Genomic DNA, 20,672 nt, shown 5'->3' with positions numbered 1-20,672 from the left:
TGTGTTCTAAACTTCCTAGTGAATGAGTAAAATGTTTCACTGAAACTTTTTCAGATGAAAAGAGTTGTGTAGGTGGATGCTGGTAATGGTTGCCTAACATGAATGTGCTTAATGCCAACTGAATTGTACAGTTAAAAAATGGTTAAAATGGCAAATTTTGTTATGTGTATTTTATTACACCAAAAAACAAAACAGACTGGGTGTGGTGGCTCATGCCTGTAATCCCAGCACTTTGGGAGGCCAAGACGGGTGGATCACTTGAGGTCAGGAGTTCGAGACCAGCCTGGCCAACATGGTGAAACTCTGTCTCTACCAAAAAATACAAAAATTAGCCAGCCATGGTGGCACACATCTGTAGTCCCAGCTACTCAGGAGGCTGAGGTGGCAGAATCACTTGAACCTGGAAGGCAGAGGTTGCAGTGAGCTGAGATTATGCCACTGCGCTCCATCCTGGGTGACAGAGTGAGACTCCATCTCAAAAAAAGAGAAAACAAACAAAATCTTCCCAGTTAAAAAATGAAAACCAGCCCAGAGTAATGGTACATACTTATAGTCCTAGCTACTCAGGGGCCAAGGCAGGAGGATGACTTGAGCCTAGGAGTTCAAGACCAGCCTGGACAACATAGTGAAACCCTGTCTTTAAACAAAGAAAGAAGAAAAAAAAACTTCCTGTTGAATTTTATGTTCTGTCTTTATTTTTAAACTTTATTCCTTATTATGGTACATAACGGTTTTTGCCTCAGAGTATTATTTTGTCTACTATTAAAGCGTATATGCCAGCTTTCTTATGATTAGTATCGCTTCTTATTTCTGTTTGCTTTCAGCTTCCTATGTCCTTATTTTTGTCTTATATATGTCTCATAAATAGCATGTAGGGCCAGGCAGCAGTTGCTCATGCCTGTAATCCTAGCACTTTGGGAGGCTGAGGTAGGAGACTCTTGAGCCCAGGATTTCAATACCAGCCTGGGCAACATAGTGAGACTCCATCTCTACAAAAAGTAGAAAAATTAGCTGAGCATGGGAGCACACACCTATAGTCTTAGCTACTTAGGAGGCTGAGGCAGAAGGATAACTTGAGCCCAGGAGTTCAAGGTTGAAGTGAGACATGATAGCACCACTGCATCCAGCCTGGGTGACAGAGTAAGACCTGCACTCTAGGTAGATAGGTAGGTAGGTGGGTGGGTAGATAAGTAGATAGATAGGTAGGTAGGTAGGTAGGTAGGTAGGTAGATAGATAGATAGATAGATAGATAGATAGATAGATAGATGTATTTTGTGTGGGTGTAGTTTCTTACATCCAGTTTGAGAATCTGTCTTTCAACTGGCAAGTTTAATTCCATTTATGTTTACTCTAATTTTTGAAGCATTTGAATTTTTTTCTATTTTGTACATCCTATTATTTAGTGTGTTTTCTCTTGCTTTTTTTTTTTTTACACCATCCATTGTACCAATTCTGTTTTCTTTTCTCTTTTTTTCCTTTTTTTATCTTTGATTCTCATATGATTTACTGTTAGGTTTTTATCATATATATATATTTCTCACTTAACAAAGTCTAAAATTGTTAACATCTCCACAATACAGGAACCTTAGAATAATTTGACACCCTCTTCTACCTTACGTGTTTTGTTATCCTCTGGCATTTTATTTATTTATTTGTTTGTTTTATTTATTTATTTATTGAGACGGAGTTTCGCTCTTGTTGCCCAGGCTGGAGTGCAATGGCACAACCTCGGCTCACCGCAACTTCCGCCTCCCGGGTTCAAGCGATTCTCCTGCCTCAGCCTCCCAAGTACCTGGGATTACAGGCGTGCACCACCACGCCTGGCTAATTTTGTATTTTTAGTAGAGACGGGGTTTCTCCATGTTGGGCAGGCTGGTCTTGAACTCCTGACCTCAAGTGATCCGCTGGCCTTGGCCTCCCAAAGTACTGGGATTACAGGTATAAGCCACCGCACCCAGCCCTTACTTCTTTATTTGTACATCTCTGAAAGTAGTTGTCATGGTGGTTGTTAGCATTATAATAACAACTTTATATAATCATTTCCTGTTTAGATTTACCTATATATTTAGAAGTTTTCACCATCACTGCTTACATTTTACTCCTTATTTCTGGATTCAGTTTTCTTTTTCCTGGAATACAATTTCCTTGTTTTGTGTGTGTGCGTATGTGTGTGTTTAGTGTTCTCAGTAAAGAATCATTACAATAAGTAAACCATCTTTTTTTTTTCTTCTTAAATAATGGTGTGGTCAGAAAAAAAAATATTTTCATGCTTTCTTTTATTTTATTGAAGGGTCGGCTATCAGTTTATCATTTATTTTTAGGTAATATCTTCCCTATAACTGGTTTTCATATTTTTATCTTTTTCTTTGGTGTTGTCCAAATTTCACTACCATGTTTTGAGTGTATATTGAATTTTATTTACTTTTGTGAATTCGTGTTTTGTGTCTTCCATGAATTCTGGAAAAAGTCTACATAATACCTTCAGATATTTTCTCTCCTATTTTTTGTGGTCTATTTTCCAACTACTTATATTAGAGATATGTTAGAGATATTTATTCTGTTCCCTGTTACTTAATCTCACTTTCATATTTTTGTCTGTGTTGAATTCTAGATAATTTCTTCAGCTCTGTGTTTTAGTTCATTTTTTTATTTCCTCAGTGGCATCTAATATTATGTTTATTCCATCCATTTAATTTTTAATTTCAATGACTGTCTTTTTCATTTTTATTTTTTCTCACTTTTTCTTTTTTTTTCTTTTTTAGACAGTCTCACTCTGTAGCTCAGGCTGGAGTGCAGTGTTGTAATCTCAGCTCACTGCAACCTCCGTGTCCCAGGTTCAAGCTATTCTTCTGCCACAGCTTCCTGAGTAGCTGGGACTACAGGCATGCGCACCACGCCTGGCTAATTTTTGTATTTTTTGTAGAGACATGGTTTCACCATGTTGGCCAGGATGGTCTCAAACTCCTGACCTCAAGTGATCTGGCCACCTCGGCCTCCCAAATTGCTGGGATTATAGGCATGAGCCACTGAACCTGGCCTCACTGTTTGTAGTCTTTTGATTTCAGTTCCTCCTTTATAGTTTTTATTATTTTAAATATACTTATTTAGTTGGCTTATTTCTAGTATCCAAAGTTCCTTTAGGCATAGTCCTGTTATTTATATCTTCTGTTTCTCACTCCTGATGAATTGATTTTTCCCTTACATGTTTTATACTTTGGGACTGTGAGCTTTCATTAATAGAGTTTGTCTCTTGAATCCTGGCATCCAGGATGGAGGGTGTGTCCCTCTACAATGGTTTTGCAGTGTTTTAGAAATATCACAAACTTGTGTTTTAGAAATATCACAAACTTGGAGCTAATATTGAGTTAATTTCTCAGCTTGGAAGTTCTTAGACCATGTAGATAGGGTAAATTCAAACTCCAGAGCTGCCTGAGGACAGCTGTGATCACTATCACAGCTGCATAGTGATCAATTTGACCATAAGACTTGTGACCAAAAAAGGATTTTATCAACTATAGCACCTTCATCTCATTGAGAGGCAAGCAGCTACCTAAGTACGTAGGCTCTGCGGCCCCTTTTCCCATTTTGGATGTGACTTTCACCCTTGAGAGCCTTGGGTGTCTGTAGGTCACTTTGATACGTAGAAGCCACATCCCCTTTCTCCCAGCAATCTTTTATTCTGTATTAGTGACCCCAACCCAGATGCAGTCCCACACAACAAAGGCAGCATACACATTACTCATCTGTGCTAACTATCCTGTTTCTAAGGAAACGGTGCCGCAGGAAACCATGCAAGGTCATTCTCAGGATGGTGTTAACCCTTTACTCACAGTTTCGCAGGTTGAAAACAACTTAAGATTTAACTCAGTTCTGACTTCCCACTCTGCACAGACCTAAGGCTTTGCATCTGCTCTGCCTGAACATTAAAATCACTATGTTACCAAGACTGCCATTACCAATTCCTTTCACCAAGGATAGCCATAATATTACCCTTTCTTTTTGGTCCTGTTAATTTCTTTTCTTTCTTTGAGAGTTCAGTTCAGCTCAGGATTTGAAAGGATGTTGCTCTCTTACCAAGCATTTGTAGATGCAGCCATGCATCACTTAATGATGAGGATGCATTCTAAGAAATGCATAATTGAGTGATTTCATCATTGTGCAAACACCATAGAGTGTACTTACACAAACCTAGATGGTATAGCCTACTCACATCTAGGCTATATGGTAGATAGCCTTTTGCTCCTAGGCTACAAACCTGTACAGCATGTGACTATACTGAATACTGTAGGCAATTATTACACAATGGTAAGTATTTGTGTATCTACACCCATCTAAACGTAGAAAAGGTACAGTAAAATTATAGTATAAAAGATTTAAAATGGTATGCCTTTATAGGGAACTTACGATGAATGGAGCTTGCAGGACTGGAAGTTTCTCTGGTTGAGTCAATGAGTGAGTGGTAAGTGAATGTGAAGGCCTAGGACATTACTGTACACTATGATAGACTTTAGAAACACTGTACACTTAGGCTACTCTAAATTTATGTAAAATTAAAAAAAAAAAAAAAAAAAAACCTTAGCTTACTGTAGCTTTCTTGGCCAGGGGCAGTGGCTCACACTTGTAATCCCAACACTTTGGGAGGCTGAGGAAGGCGGATGATGAGGTGAAGAGTTCCAAACCAGCCTGGCCAACATAGCGAAACCCCGTCTCTACTAAAAACACAAAAAAATTAGCTGAGTGCGGTGGCACACGCCTGTAATCCCAGGTACTTGGGAGGCTGAGGCAGGATAATTGCTTGAACCTGGGAGGCGGAGGTTGCGGTGAGCTGAGATTGCGCCACTGCGCTCCAGCCTGGGCGACAGAGCGAGACTCTGTCTCGAAAAAAACTTTTAAAAACCTTTCTTACTTTATAAACTTCTAATTTTTTTTAAAAAATTTGACTTTTTTGTAATAACAGCTTAAAACACAACCACATTGTATAGTGGTATGAAAATATTTTGTTTCTTTATATCCTTCTTTTATATGCTTTTTTCTATTTAAAAAAACATTTTGGCCAGGTGCGGTGGCTCACGCCTGTAATCCCAGCACTTTGGGAGGCAAAGGTGGGCAAATCACCTGAAGTCAGGAGTTTGAGACCATCCTGGCCAACATGGTGAAACCTTGTCTCTACTGAAAATACAAAATTATCTTGGCGTGGCGGCACATGTCTGTAGTCCCAGCTACTTGGAAAGCTGAGGCAGGAGAATCGCTTGAACCCGGGAGGCAGAGGTTGCAGTGCGTGGAGATCGTGCCATTGCATTTCAGCCTGGGCAACAAGAGCAAAACTCTGTCTCTAGAAGAAAAAAAGGTTAAATTTTTTTTTTTTTTTTTTGAGATAGGGTCTTGCTCTTGTCGCCCAGGCTAAGTGTAGTGGCCCTTTGCAGCCTCAACCTCCTGGCCTCAAGCAGCTTTCTCACTTCAGCCTAAGGAGTAGCTGGGACCACAGGCACATACCACCAAACCTGGCTAATTTTTATTTTTTTATTTATTTATTGTATAGAGGTGGGGTCTTGCTGTGTTGCCTGTGCTTGTCTCAAACTCCTGGGCTCAAGCGATCCACCCGCCTTGGCTTCCCATAGTGCTGGAATTACAAGAGTGTGCCACCACACCCAGCCTTTTTTCACTTTTTAAACTTTTTTGTTAAAAAGTAAGACATAAACACACACCTAGTCCTACACAGCGTCAGGATAATCAATATCACTGTCTTCCACCTTGAAACATCTTGTCCCACTGAAAGGTCTTCAAGAGCAATAACACACATGAAGCTGTCATCTTCTATAACAATGCCTTCTTCTGGATGCCTCCTGAAGGACTTACCTGAGGCTGTTTTACAGTTTACTTTTTATAAGTAAAAGCAGAACACTCTAAAATAACAATAAAAAATATAGCATAGTAAATACATAAACCAGTAACATAGTGGCTTATTATCATCAAGTATTGTATACAGTACGTAATTGTATTGCTATACTTCTATACAACTGACAGTAGATTGATTTACACCAGCATCACCACAAACGCAGGAGTAATTTGTTGCACTATGGCATTATGATGCCTGTGATATCACTAAGGTGATAGTAATTTTTCAGCTCCATTATGATCATATAGGACTGCCATCATATATGTGGTCCATTGTGACTGAAACATCTTCCCATGCATGACAGTATTTTTAGCATTTCTAGGTGTTTGTAGCAGGAGATTTTCAAATTATCCCATTCAAAATACTACATTAGAAGAAATTTTGAAACAACTTAAACAAAACAAAATTTAAAATTCCTCCCTGTCCCTTCACAATAAAGAAACTACTTAACCTGAATTCAAATTGTTATTCCACCTTTTTTTTTTCTTTTTGAGACAGAGTCTCACTCTGTGGCCAGGCTGGAGTGCAGTGGCGCGGTCTCGGCTCACTACAACCTCCGCCTCCTGGGTTCAAGTGATTCTCCTGCCTCAGCCTCCTGAGTAGCTGGAACTACAGGCACGTGCCACCATGCCCAGCTAATTTTTTTTTTTGTATTTTTAGTAGAGAGGGGTTTTACCATGTTGGCCAGGATGATCTCTATCTCTTGACCTCATGATCTGCCCGCCTTGGGCCTCCAAAAGTGCTGGGATTACAGGCGTGAGCCACCGCGCCTGGCAGACTCCACCCTTTTTTAGCAGTATAATCTTTGGCAAGGTACTTGACTCCCTGAACTTTCTCCAAGCATTATGTGGTGGTATTAATATCTCTTTTGAGGTGTCATTATGAGATTTAGTTATTGTCATTCAAACACCCTAGAATGTTTTACGAAGTTCTAAATGAGCCCCTGCCTAGGTAGGTCTTTAGCCTCCCCTCACCATTTCCCAGAAATAGACCAGCATAGGCTGGGTGCGGTGGCTCACACTTGTAATCCCAGCACTTTGGGAGGCCAAGGCGGGTGGATCACCTGAGATCAGGAGTTCAAGACCAGCCTGACCAACATAGTAAAACCCCATCTGTACTAAAAATATAAAAATTAGCCAGGCAGAGTGGCACATACCTGTAATCCCAGCTACTTGGGAGTCTGAGGCAGGAGAATTGCTTGAACCCGGGAGGCGGAGGTTGTGGTAAGCCGAGATTGCACCATTGCACTCCAGCCTAGGCAACAGAATGAGACTCCATCTCAAAAACTAAATAAATAAATAAATAAATAAATAAATAAATAAATAAATAAACCAACCAGCATAGTAAACTACTTGTAAGTTTCTTAATTGTTCTTGTTCTCTGTAGCTTCCAATACTTTATACATAGTGTTCCTGTTTTTAAATACTCTCTTCCCCTTGTTCATCTTCCACCTAACTGTTCTTACTAATCCTTCGTGATTAGCTTAGATATCAATTTCTCCAGGAAGTTGTCCTCACTGATCCCCAAACCTGGGTTAGGTTCCCCGGAGTCCTGTGTGCCTTCTGTAACACCTTGTGTTTTCCTATCATAGCTCTCAGCAGCCTGTTTACTTGTCTGAACGTTACTTGAGAGGAAAAATTTTTGGCTGTTTTATTCACTATTGTCTCCCCAGCGCCTAACAAAGAACCTGGCACACAGCTCAATACATGGTAGCTATTGTTCTTATCAGCACCTTCATCTATCATAATTCTCAAATGTCTGGTTGTTGTATAAATAACTCTTTAAGTATGCCAAGAAGCTTAGAGTTAAGTTACAAGACTGACAAGGGCATGCATTGTTTCAGAGCCATGTTTGGGACCTTTGTTTTTCACTTATTCAATCATTTTCCCTTTTTATACTAGGAACTGACCCAGGAGTGTGATGAAAAGAAATCCCAGTATGATAGCTGTGCAGCAGGCCTCGAAAGCAATCGGTCCAAATTAGAACAGGTAAGAAGAGAGTTTTTATTTTAACAATTTAGCAAAAACTACCTGTGTACACATCTATAGTCCCACCTACTCGGGAGGCTGAAGCAGGAGGATCACTTGAGGCCAGGAGTTTGAGGCTACAGTGAGCTATGATCACACCACTGCATTCTAGCCTGGGCCACAGAACAAGACTCTGTCTCTAAAAAAAATGTTTTAAATACTGCCTGTGTGTGCACATTTTCACTACATCAATGTCAAAAGATTCCCAAATCTTTATCATCATCTCCCAAGCCTGGCTCCAAAGCTCCAGAGATCTTTATTTCTTTAATTTGTACACACTGAATTTCCCATCTGTACCACCCCCAACAAAGTACAAGGCTCATTATCTGCTGCCTGGCTTCCACAGAAACCTTTTACCTATTCTCTTGCTTCTACTCTTGCTCTCCTAAGGTTCATTCTCCATAGGGCAGCCTAAGAAACCTGTTTAAAAATTTTGCCACCCTTCATTGGCTTCCTGTTGCACTTAAAATAAAATCTAACCACCAAACTGTGATCTACAAGGCTCCACCTGCCTTATGAACTTCACGTCCATGTGCTCTACTCCTCATCCATGGAGCTTCAGCCACTCTGACCTTCTTCCTAAACTTCAAACAGGCCAAGCTTGTTTACACTTGTGGGATTTTGCATGTACTCCTCCCTTCTGCATGATATACTCTGCTCCTAACTCTTTGCCCTCCTCTCTCCTTTTCTTCACTAGGTCTCAGCCTCAGTGTCTCCGCCTCTCAGAGATCTCTGATTACCTGATGTTATCCACTCTCCTTCCCAACCTTGCCCACCCAGTCCCTCTATCACATTCTACTGATGAATTTCCTTCATAGCACTTATCCCCATCTCAAATATCCTTCATTATGTTTCCTTGTTTATGTTGGTTTCTTCCACTTCAGTGAAAGCAGGAACCTGCCTGTTCACTTCTGTGTTCTCAGCACTTAGAACAGTGCTGGACACCCAGTAGGTACTTAATAAATGTATGCTTGGGCCAGGTGCAGTGGATCATGCCTGTAATCCCAACACTTCAGGAGTCTAAGGTGGGAGGATCTCTTGAGGCCAGGAGTTCGAGATCAGCCTGGCCAACATGGTGAAACCCCGTCTCTACTAAAAATACAAAAATTAGCCAGGCATGGTGGCATGTGCCTGTAGTCTCAGCTCCTCAGGAGGCTGAGGCACAAGAATGCTTAAACCTGCGAGGAGGAAGTTGCAGTGAGCCAAGACTGCACCACTGCACTCCATCCTGGGTGACAGAGCGAGACTCTGTCTCAAAAAATACAATTGGACTTGCAGGGGTGATATGAGTATTCTATAGAAAAAGATTATTTCCTATTGTGATAGAATAAACAAAGTTAAAATTGCAGAAGAGAAAATGACTCTGATGGTAGTCCTTTGTTGTACATCTAAAGTCATCATCACCATGTCTGTCTCATTCTTTCGATAATGTTGCCTATCTAAAATTATATATTATAGGAAGTTAGAAGACTCCGTGAAGAATGTCTTCAAGAAGAAAGTAGATACCATTATACAAATTGTATGATTAAGGTAAGACAAAGTAGATCAAAAACATTTCTGAGTTTTTTCTATATCAAAGTCTTCCCTAAAACTTAAGTCTTTCTGTTTAGAACCTAGAAGTTCAACTTCGTCGTGCTACTGATGAGATGAAGGCATATATCTCTTCTGATCAACAAGAAAAAAGAAAGGCAATTAGGCAAGTAATTTTGTTGTTTTATATTGAGATACTTCATATTTTCACCAATAAAAGTTTTATAAATAAGGTAGAATTATACAAATTTAGCATATTTAAGTAAGTAGACACTAAGATATTAATACTAAATCTTACTAAACATCTAGATATTTCAGCCCTGCTAAGTGGGAATACATATGATTTTATTTCTTGCTTGCTTACTTTTTGATTGTGGTGAAATATATAAAACATAAAATTTGCCACTTTACCCATTTTTAAGTGTACAGTTCATTGGCATTGATTACATTCACAACATTGTACAGCCTTCACCACTGTATATGTAAAAAATTTTTTCATTATCCCAAACAAAAACTCTTGTAACCATTAAGCAATAATTCTTCGTTCCCCCTCACCCAGGAATATATATAATTTCATAATTGCTTTGTCATAAGCAGTAAAGTTGGTCTCTTTTTAAAGTCCCACATGGCCTAGACTCTAGTCATCTGCCTGCTAATTGTGCAGTGTAATGACTGCATTTTAGCTGGAAATTGTGTGATTGCAGTGTACCAGTCTTCAAAACAAGAAGGATGTATAAATACTGCTTAGTCCTTATATGGTGCTTTTTTTGCAATCCCAGCTTGTGGCATACTGTAATAAATCAAATCCTGCCTAAAAAAAATACATTTATGGTTGAATTGCTAGCTGTGATAAAATGCAGTCATTGAACAACATAAGCCTTCTTTGCCCCTCATCACAATTCAAATGTTAAATATTTTGTTGTTACTATTCAGTAAAAATTCAGATAAAATGTAGGACTCATGTTTATTCTAGATTGCATTGAGATTTTGAGTGGCATGTACATTAATGTTATAAAAAGAGACTGGGCGTGGTGGTGAGTGCCCATAATCCCAGCTACTCAGGAGGCTGAGGCATGGAAATCACTTGAACCCGGGAAGCAGGGGCTGCAGTAAGCTGAGATCACGCCACTGCACTCCAACCTGAGCGACAGAGGGAGACTCTGTCTTAAAAAAAAAAAAAAGAAAGAAAGAAAAAAGGAATCTAAGAAATAGTGTCTTGCAGAATCTGAATTTTTTTTCAATGTAATGCACTAGAATGCAAACCAGACTGAAAATATTACACAAATAGAGCAGTGTTTTTTCTAATACTCTAACATACTAAACTAAAAATGTACTTATTCATATTATTTCATTGAATGTAAACTTCGTTCATATAAACCTATATGGCCAATGATAAGAAATGAGAAAAGTTAAATTTGTTCTTAAAAAATAAAAATTTTTATAAATTAAGTTCTATTTCTTCCAAAGTTATCGATATAAATAGTAAAGAAGGAAATAAGTGCTCTTGAACTATTGATTTTCTGATCTGTCTTCTAGCCAGAGATAGATAGATAGATAGATAGATAGATAGATAGATAGATAGATAGATATAGATATAGATATAGTTTTTTTTTTTTTTTTTTTTTTGAGACAGAGTCTTGCTCTGTCGCTCAGGCTGGAGTGCAGTGGCGCAGTCTCGGCTCACTGCAACCTCCGCCTCCCAGGTTCAAGTGTATTCTCCTGCCTCAGCCTCCCGAGTAGCTGGGATTACAGGCACATGCCACCACGTCTGGCTAATTTTTGTCATTTGTGTTTTTTTAGTTTATATTTTTGTATTTTTGTAGAGATGGGGTTTCACCATGTTAGCCAGGTTGGTCTCAAACTCCTGACCTCAAGTGAACCACCCTCCTCGGCCTCCCAGAGTGCTGGGATTACAGGCATGAGCCACCATGCCCCACCGAAAATGAGGATTCATCAGGACTAATTGCAAAATTTTCCTTTACTTAGAGTGCTATATTTTCTTTTTTTGTGGCTTATGATTTCTTGGAGTCCCAATTTTATATTGTTTACTTTTTTCTTAAATACTACAGTGTAGCTTTACACAGAAAAACAGTCTCTTCTTTGTTGTGTGTTCCTTTACCCTCATCCTTCAGTCTTTATCCTTAACATGTCACCTGCTTTAAATCTCACATTTTGTCTTAAATAGTATTGAAATATAATTTTGTTTATAAGTAAAATACAATGTTATTATGTTTTTAATTTTTACGTTAAAAGTATTATTTTTTTAGCTTACAAAAGAAATACTTGTAAGAACAAAAGTAACCATTATGAAGTAGTGTGCACAGAAGTTGAATGCTGTCCATATTGCCATGCCTCAGAAATGTCTACTATTAATACTTTGGTGTACATTATGCCATATTCTTTTCCCATGCGTTTGCTGATACATCTGTATATATGTGTGTTAGTTAATACATGGGAAATGTTATGTGCTTGTGTGTATACACAAACGTATACATATATATGTATATAAAAATAAGATTAAACTGCACCTGAGTGTGGTGGCTCACACCTGTAATCCCAGCATTTGGGAGGCTGAGATGAGCGAATTGCTTGAGCCCAGGAGTTCAAGATCTGCCTGGGCAACATGGCAAAACCCTGTGTCTACAAAAAACTACAAAAAAAATTAGCCCAATATGGTGACACATGTCTGTAATCCCAGTACCTGGGAGGCTAAAGTGGGAGATTTGCTTGGGCCAGGGAGGTGGAGGCTACAATGAGGTGTGATCATGCCACTGCACTCCAATCTGGGCAACAGAGTGAGACCTTGTCTCAAAGGAAAAAAAAAAAAGATTAAACTACATATACTGTTTTTCTCTTGATCTAGAATATTTTCCGCTTCAGTATTTATAGATTTACCTCATTCTTTTGTATAACTCCTTATTATTTGTTTGAATAGATGTGCCATAATTTGCTTAAACATTTTCCCATCTACAGACATTTAGTTTGTTTGCATATTTTCATTATTATGAGCAATGGTGAAGTAAATAGTCTGCTTCTATGTTTATTTAAGTTATGGGATATTTTTGTAGGATGACTTCCTAGAAGTAGAATTGTAAGATTAGGTGCTACTTAATGTTTATTTGAAATGTATATCCTTTCTCCTTTCTACAAGCCTCTTTAAAAACAATGTGTAATTTAAGCAAATGGGTTGCCATTGTTTTGAGGGTAGATTAACCAGAAATAGTATTTAACATTTTAATTCTCTTAATTTCCTATGGAATGTTTTGCTATCTTTTTTTTTTCCTTAAATTGCTGTTTACTTGAAGAACTAACTAAAGATGGGGAAAGACAAAGAATTTGATAATGGGTTTCATTCTGACTCCAGTACCCTAAACTATATTGCCTAATGTATTTTAGATAGATATGTTAATTTATAATTCACTTGTATGATCAAATCATTTGAAGTAAATTAAAAGTAAATAATTATGTTGACTCCCTAGGGAACAGTATACCAAAAATATTGCTGAACAAGAAAACCTTGGAAAGGTAAGAATTATTATTTATTTTTTTACATGTGTCTAACTGATTCAGGCTTTCAGTACTGTACATGATTTATGACTGTCATTCTTTCCAAAAGGTTCTAGTACAGTTTTTGAGAGGAAATTGTTCATTCTTTTTAAAGAGGGAAGACTTCCTTAAGAATTTAGTTTTACAGAAATAAAGGCACAATGGATTTTTTAAAGAAAAAATTATCTATTTTTAAATCACAAAGAGTTCATAATAATGTTCTGCATTACAGTTTTCAGATTATCCTCAGGCTGGGCACAATGGCTCATGCCTGTAATCCCAGCACTTTGGAAGGCCAAGGCCGGTGGATCAGTTGAGGTCAGGAGCTCAAGACCAACCTGGCCAACATGGTGAAACCCCGTCTCTATGAAAAATACAAAAATTAGCCAGGCATGGTAGCAGGCACCTGTAATCCCAGCTACTTTGGAGCCTGAGGCAGGAGAATTGCTTGAACCCGGGAGGCAAAGGTTGCAGTGAGCTGAGACTGGGCCATTGCACTCTAACCAGGGTAACAGAGCGAGACTCCATCTCAAAGAAAAAAAAAAAAAATTATTCTCAGATACCTTTTTATGCGATAGGTACAAATTTATTCATTTACTTTATTTAATAAACATAAAGTTCTTACTATGATCTAGGCCCTGGTCTAAGCCCTTTACAAACATTAATTTATTTAATACAAACAACTGAAAAACCTTGCTTGAGATACTCATCTCCCTCCTGCCAGAGTTACCTGATGGTGACTGAAATAGGACTGTATGATTATTGTTCTTAGTTCTCTGAGCCACTCCTAGAAGTGGTAGAGAGTAAGTTATGGCCTTGACCATCAGGACTTAAATGACCAACTGATTAGTTATTCTAGCTGACTTCATAAAGCAACCAATTTAACAAAGACACCAGCTTTGCATTCTTAGGAGAAAAAAAGAAAAAACATATACTTACTAATAATTCAGAGGAAAGATGACCAGTCATCAAGTGACTTGGCTTCACTCTTAGACTTGTGATTCTAAACAAGCCCTCTAATCACTTTAGAGTTCATTTCCTCATATTTAAACTGAAATAGGTAGATGAGCAGTTAGCAGAGATCACACCATTGCACTCCAGTCTGGGAAACAAGAGCAAAACTCCATCTCAAAGGGAAAAAAAAAAAAAAAAAGATAGCCTTTGTTATCGAAATTTTCAAAACTGTATTTTAATCAATCCATATATATCCATCATCCAACTCTAATTATTAAATTCGTGGCCAGCCTTGTTTTATCTATAGTCTCATCCAGTACCTGCCCCCAATTTTTTTCTAAATTATTTTTAAGCACATCTCAAATTCTTATTATTTTATCTCATCACATTTCAGTATGTATCATAAACACTCTTTTTGAACATAACCACAATACCATTATCCTACCAAAAAGAATTTAACAATAATTACATAACATCCAATACCCAATGTTCAAACTTCACCATGATTTATTTGTTTAAATCAGGATCCTAACAGTCCATACATTGTTATTAGCTTATATCTCTCTTAAGTCTCTCTCTCTCTAGGTTACTCCCCCATCATTTTTTCCTTACAATTTTTTGTTGAAAAGAAAAAAAAAAAACTGATTATTTGTCCTAGTGGGTTTTCAACATTTTGAACTTTGCTGTTGGTAACCCTTTGGTGTCAATTAGCATGTTCTTCTGTTCCCAGTATATCCTGCGAATTGGTAGTTAGATCTAGAAGCTTGATTAAATATGTTTTGATATTTGGCAAGAATACTTCATAGATGGTGGTATGTACTTCTATCAGGAGGCTTTCTTCTTATGATGTAGACAGCCATTGATAATCATTTCCTGGATTCATAATTCATTAGAAAGTTGCACAGTGGTAACATTCTGATTATGTCATTCCTTCTTCATTTATTGGCTGGAATAATTCTGTAATGAGCAACTTCTCCTTATCTTCTATGTACTTACCCTGAGTTACATTCATATAAGAAAGATAGAAGAACTGCTTGATTCACTGTTTACTGGTTTTCAAAATGATGAGTTGGTTCTTCATCGTCCTTCAAAAGTAATCTTATGACTTTTAGATTGAGCACATTTGATATGTTTCAATCTATTGTGATTATTAGTCCCATTAGTACTCAAATTTGGCCAGTGGAAGCCTCTGAAGTCAGCTTTTGAATCCTTTTGAAAAAACCCTAGTAGACTTTGATGACTTCTCTGTTTTCTGGTGTGACAAAATGTTCTAATTTCATACTGTACATTTTCTTTCTCAAACCTGAAATTAGCCATTTCTCTAAAAAGTGTTCACCTGTGATTTGTTAATAAATGACCATTATATCAATGAAAATAAATAAAAAATAAAAGGAAGCCTTCTCAAAGCTGATTCCTCCATTTACTGGGAGAATAGTGAATTCCGTGTACATTATTTCACTTATGGGATGACACACCATACTTAAAAGGAAAAAAAGAAATAATTTTCATATTTGAAAGCATGTATGTGAATCAAGTTATAAACATTCATTTGTATAATATTTTAACTAGAGATTTTTTGATTTGTAGGATTTGATATGATTGTCAAAATTGACTTTTTTTTTTTTTTTTTTGAGATAGAGTCTCACTCAGTCACCCAGGCTGGAGTCCAGTGGCGTGATCTCCGCTCACTGCAACCTCCACCCACCAGGTTCAAGTGATTCTCATGCTTCAGTCTCCCGAGTAGATGGGATTATAGGAGTGTGCCACCACACCCGGCTAATTTTTGTATTTTTGGTAGAGATGGGGTTTCTACCTGGTTAGCCAGGCTGATCTTGAACTCCTGACCTCATGTGATCCACCCACCTCAGCCTCCCGAAGTGCTGGGATTACAGGTGTGAGCCACTGCGCCTGGCCCAAAATGGACTTCATCCAAAGATTTCATGTAAAGTAATGTACTTTTTTCATATGAAAACATTCCTCTTTTTTTTTTCTGTTGCAAAGTATCTGGATGGATGCTGTACATACATAAATATTTTTCAAACCTGAAATCCTTTCAAAGACCCAACCTTAAATGTCAAATCTGATTAAAGATTATTTTTCCCCCATCCAGTGTAGTGTTTTCTTGCAGGATCATTGGGAAAAGTGGCAATATAACATCAAGTATATTTAAGCAAGTGAACCAATGACTGGCTCATTCCCCAGATGTCAGGCTGTATCATTTAAGAAACAAAGCTTCTTAATCCTCAAAGTTTTAGAGTAGATCTAAATTTTCAAGGCAGACAGAACAAACCTAGCCTTTCAAAGTGATGATAGTTTAAGCCCTCTAAGCCAATATAAACTGGGCATCCATAGACCTCCTCAGGCCAACTGAGTTTCCCCCCTTCTATACCACCACCTCCTCCTTTAAAGAACAATGAAATATGTGATTAGTGATTTTTGTACATTGCAACTGTAAACAAATGTAAATAATAAGATTTAAAATATATACATACTAATGTCAGTTGTATTCATAAAGTTAAAGGTTTCAAACACACATGGTTATGAAGCAAATTAAATGTAATATTTCTGACACAGACAGTGCCCACATCCTGTCTTTGGTTCTTTAAATAACTTTTATAGGTTGTTAGAATTTTTTGACAAGGAAATTATTCCAATAATATAAGAAAAGTTACAGGTTAAGTAGTGCCTTAATTTAAAATCATGTGCAGAAGTCTTAAAATTCTTGGTCTGCCTTAACGGCCTTTCTAAATACTTTTTAGTTTATGAAGATAAAATATTTGTTGTAAGATACATTATTTACAACATAAACTTAAATAGATGTATTAATATGCCAGGTATTGCATCAAAAAATGTACTGGTTATATTTCTTTTTTTTTTTTTTTTGAGACAGAGTCTCGCTCTGTCGCCCAGGCTGGAGTGCAGTGGCTGGATCTCAGCTCACTGCAAGCTCCGCTTCCCGGGTTTACGCCATTCTCCTGCCTCAGCCTCCCGAGCAGCTGGGACTACAGGCGCCCGCCACCTCGCCCGGCTAGTTTTTTGTATTTTTAGTAGAGACGGGGTTTCACCATGTTAGCCAGGATGGTCTCGATCTCCTGACCTTGTGATCCGCCCATCTCGGCCTCCCAAAGTGCTGGGATTACAGGCTTGAGCCACCGCGCCCGGCCTATATTTCTATTTTTAAAATTATATGTTCTATTCCTGTTTGCTGTTAACTTTGCTTTCATTATGCATAGCTAGGTGGGCAGTATTTTAATGGGTGGTTTGAATCTGGTCTTCAGCTTAGTTAATCCTCTTATTTGCGCAAGTACCAACGACCAGCATTCTCATTTGTATCTCAGATCACCTAGTATATTGACCCTATGTTAAAAGAGGAAAGAATGAGGATGTTCCTGTGCACTCTGCCTCTGTGTCTCTGCTTGGTTTTCTGTCTGTCTTGGTAATTTTCTCACACTCAGTGTCAGTACAGGTATTTGTGACACACTGCGTTTCCCTCTATGTGCACTATCACCTTTTCTACCAAAATGTCAACTGTAGTTGTCTCCAGAGCATGGGATTATGAATGAATTCCTTTCTTTTCTTTTTCTTCTTCTTCTTTTCTTTTTTTTTTTTTTTTTTTTTTTTGAGACAGAGTCTCACTCTGTCACCTAGGCTGGAGTACAATGGCACTCCAGCTCACTGCAGCCTTGAGTTCCCAGGCTCAAGTGATCCTCTTGCCTCAACCTCCTGAGTAGCTGGGACCACAGGCATGTGCCACCATACACAACTAATTTTAAAAAATTTTTTTTGTAGAGATGGGGGAGTCTCACTTCATTGCCCAGGCTGAATTCTCTCTCTCTTTTTTCCTACCTTGTCACCTATTGTCTCTGACTTTGGGTCTACTCTTGCTTTCAGTCACCCTTTCTCAATTTGCCATAATATGGAACCAAAGTATATTTTTGTAATGTATTGGAGATTCTTTTATTCCTGTTTAAAATTTTAGAGTCAATGAGTAAAATAGTTTTGGCAAGTGGACCGTCTAATATGTTAGTAACAAAAACAATTCTGAGAAGGATTTTGGCTTATTTAATAGTATACTATTTTTATAATCACTGAGCTTGCTCCCTGAAGTATATGTGCATACAATTTTATTTATTTGGACATAAATAGAGTATACACTGTTTCAGGATAGGATAGAATACAGCATTTAATAACAAGAATATATATAATACATGATAATTTATCAAGTATTTCAGTATCTATTATGTCACTTGAAAACATAATCTTATCAAGTAAATACTTTTATTTTCCCCTATTGTTAGCCTTGATTTGGTTTTTTTGTTGTGTTTTTAAGAGACAGGGTCTTGCTCTGTTGCCCAAGCTGGAATGCAGTAGTGACAGCATAGCTCACTGCAGCCTCCAATTCCTGGCTCAAGTGATCCTTCCACCTCAGCCTCCCAACTAGCTAGGACTACAGGCACGTGCCACCACCATTCCCAGCTAATTTTTTAGTTTTTATTTTTGTAGAGACAGGGTATCATGTAACGCAGGCAGGCCTTGAACTCCCCAGCTCAAGCGATCCTCCTGCCTCGGCCTCTCAAAGTGCTGGAATTACAGGCAGTGAGCCACTGCACCCAGCCCCCAGCCTCCTATTATTCACCTTATTTTATTTTATTTTTTTTTCTAGCGACAGAATCTCACTCTGTTGCCCAGGCTGGAGTGCAGTGGCACGATCTTGGCTCACTCTGCCTTCCAGGTTTAAGCAATTCTCCTGCCTCAGTCTTCTGAGTAGCTGGAATTACAGGCACATGCCACCATGTCCAGCTAATTTTTGTATTTTTGTATTTTCAGTAGAGACAGGATTTCACCCTGTTGGCCAGTCTGATCTTGAACTCCTGACTTCAAGTGATCTGCCCACCTATATAGCATGAGTCCTGTTTTCCACTTGAAACTCCAAGCATACCTGACACATAACAGGTGCTCCATAATTATATCTTGAATAAATAAGAATTAGGTTTTAGTATATAGAATATACTGAGCCTGTTGGTTTCTTGAGAAATTTTTATGTATATGGAAATTCTAAAACAAAAGGTGGACATTTCTCAGGCTTAGGCTAATAAATGAATTATTTTAAAGCTATCTGAGCTATAACTATACATTATTCTTGAGTAATATGTCATGTACATCCTCCTAGCTGGTTTTCATTGGAGAACTAGAAAGGCAAGCAGTTTGACTGAGAGTCTCATAGTGGCGCGATCACAGCTCACTGCAACCTCCACCTCCTAGATTCAAGCCATACTCCTGCCTCAGCCTTCTGAGTAGCTGGAATTACAGGCACACGCCACCATGCCCTGCTAATTTTTGTATTTTTAGTAGAGATAGGGTTTCACCATGTTCATCAGGCTGGTCTCGAACTCCTAACCTCAAGTGATCTATCCGCCTTAGCCTCCCAAAGTGCTGGGATTACAGTTGTGAGCCACCACGCCTGGTCTATTAACCTTTATTGATAATTGAGAAAACTGAAGTCCCAAGAAATTAAGTGCCTTTCTTACTGCTAGAGGAGACAAAACTAAATTAAAACTGAAGTCTTCTGACTTCCAAACTCTACATTCTTCTTTTCACACCATGATACTGTTCCACTTTCCTAAGTATCTTTTTCTCTCACTTCCTTCTGTAGTTTTGTGTGGTTTTTTTGTTTGTTTTTGTTTTCTGTACTTTTTTTTTTTTTGAGACGGAGTCTTGCTCTGTTGCCAAGCTGGAGTGCAGTGGCATGATCTCTGCTCACTGCAAACTCCGCCTCCCAGGTTCAAGCAATTCTCCTGCCTCAGCCTCCCGAGTATCTGGGACTACAGGCGCACACCCCCACGTGTGGCTAATTTTTGTTTTTTTGTGTTTTTTTGGAGAACTAGAAAGGCAAACAGGTTGACTTAGTGTCGAGGTTAGTAGAGATCTCGATCTCCTGACCTCGTGATCTGCCCACCTCAGCCTCCCAAAGTGCTAGGATTACAGACATGAGCCACCACGTCTGGCCTTAGCTAACTTTTATAATCTTAGTTTTGATACATTATAGGAGTATGTGGTTTAGCTAACTATTATTTATCTAGTGTAGAAAACATACCATATTCCTCTGACTATAGCAGTAGAAATACGCCCCTGTAACTGAGATTTAATTATTCCTGTTTTTTTTTGTGATAGAAACTTCGGGAAAAACAAAAAGTTGTACGAGAAAGTCATGGTCCAAATATGAAACAAGCAAAAATGTGGCGTGATTTGCAACAATTAATGGAATGTAAGAAACAGTGCTTTCTGAAACAACAAAGCCAAACTTCCATTGGTCAGGTAATTCAGGAGGGAGGAGAGGACCGGCTAATACTGTAAATTGTGTTATCGTTTGGAGTTTTACTTGATATCACTAGCTATAAGCCTAATCTCATAATGTATTTCTTTTTTGAAACTGATTTGTATAGCGTTTTGTTTTCAGATTAGCCATTCTTTATTAAGTTTTCATAGAAAATAATGTTAAGGTAGATTTAGTTTTAATGTTTTTTCATATGAAAAAGAGGCTTTTATTATTTTCCGTAGTTTAGACATCACTGGCATCTTCTGAGTTTTATGAGACAGGAAACTAAGTTTACTATCTGTAAATGTAAATATATGTCCATTAAGAAACATGTAGTTTTTTTTTAGGATGTAATAACCCAATGGCTTACTGTTTTTCTTAATCTTTTTTTAAAAAACTTTA

The 20,672-nt window shown here is 38.1% G+C and overlaps 1 protein-coding gene across 16 annotated transcripts in view; it reads left to right on the top strand.

The window, feature by feature from the left end:
• LOC105493429 (intraflagellar transport 81) overlaps positions 1 to 20,672 on the top strand; it is a 187,213-nt gene that overhangs the window by 111,855 nt on the left and 54,686 nt on the right. For 13 of the 16 annotated variants that reach the window (XR_011608845.1, XR_011608847.1, XR_011608848.1 and 10 more), the window contains 5 exons: positions 7,799 to 7,885; positions 9,383 to 9,454; positions 9,535 to 9,620; positions 12,934 to 12,979; positions 20,126 to 20,269. Coding sequence is in view for 11 of the 16 variants with exons in the window: in XM_071071133.1 (XP_070927234.1) it covers positions 7,799 to 7,885; positions 9,383 to 9,454; positions 9,535 to 9,620; positions 12,934 to 12,979; positions 20,126 to 20,269 (435 nt within the window). In the remaining 5 variants the exon portion in view is untranslated. Of the gene's footprint in view, positions 1 to 7,798; positions 7,886 to 8,621; positions 9,358 to 9,382; positions 9,455 to 9,534; positions 9,621 to 12,933; positions 12,980 to 18,781; positions 18,908 to 20,125; positions 20,668 to 20,672 lie in introns of those variants that run through there. The other 3 variants (XR_011608849.1, XM_071071131.1, XM_071071136.1) reach the window with 3 other exon arrangements.

The sequence above is a fragment of the Macaca nemestrina genome, chromosome 10, assembly GCF_043159975.1.
Source record: "Macaca nemestrina isolate mMacNem1 chromosome 10, mMacNem.hap1, whole genome shotgun sequence".
Classification (NCBI taxonomy): Eukaryota; Metazoa; Chordata; class Mammalia; order Primates; family Cercopithecidae; genus Macaca; species Macaca nemestrina.
This window is presented reverse-complemented; position numbering and strand designations above follow the sequence as displayed.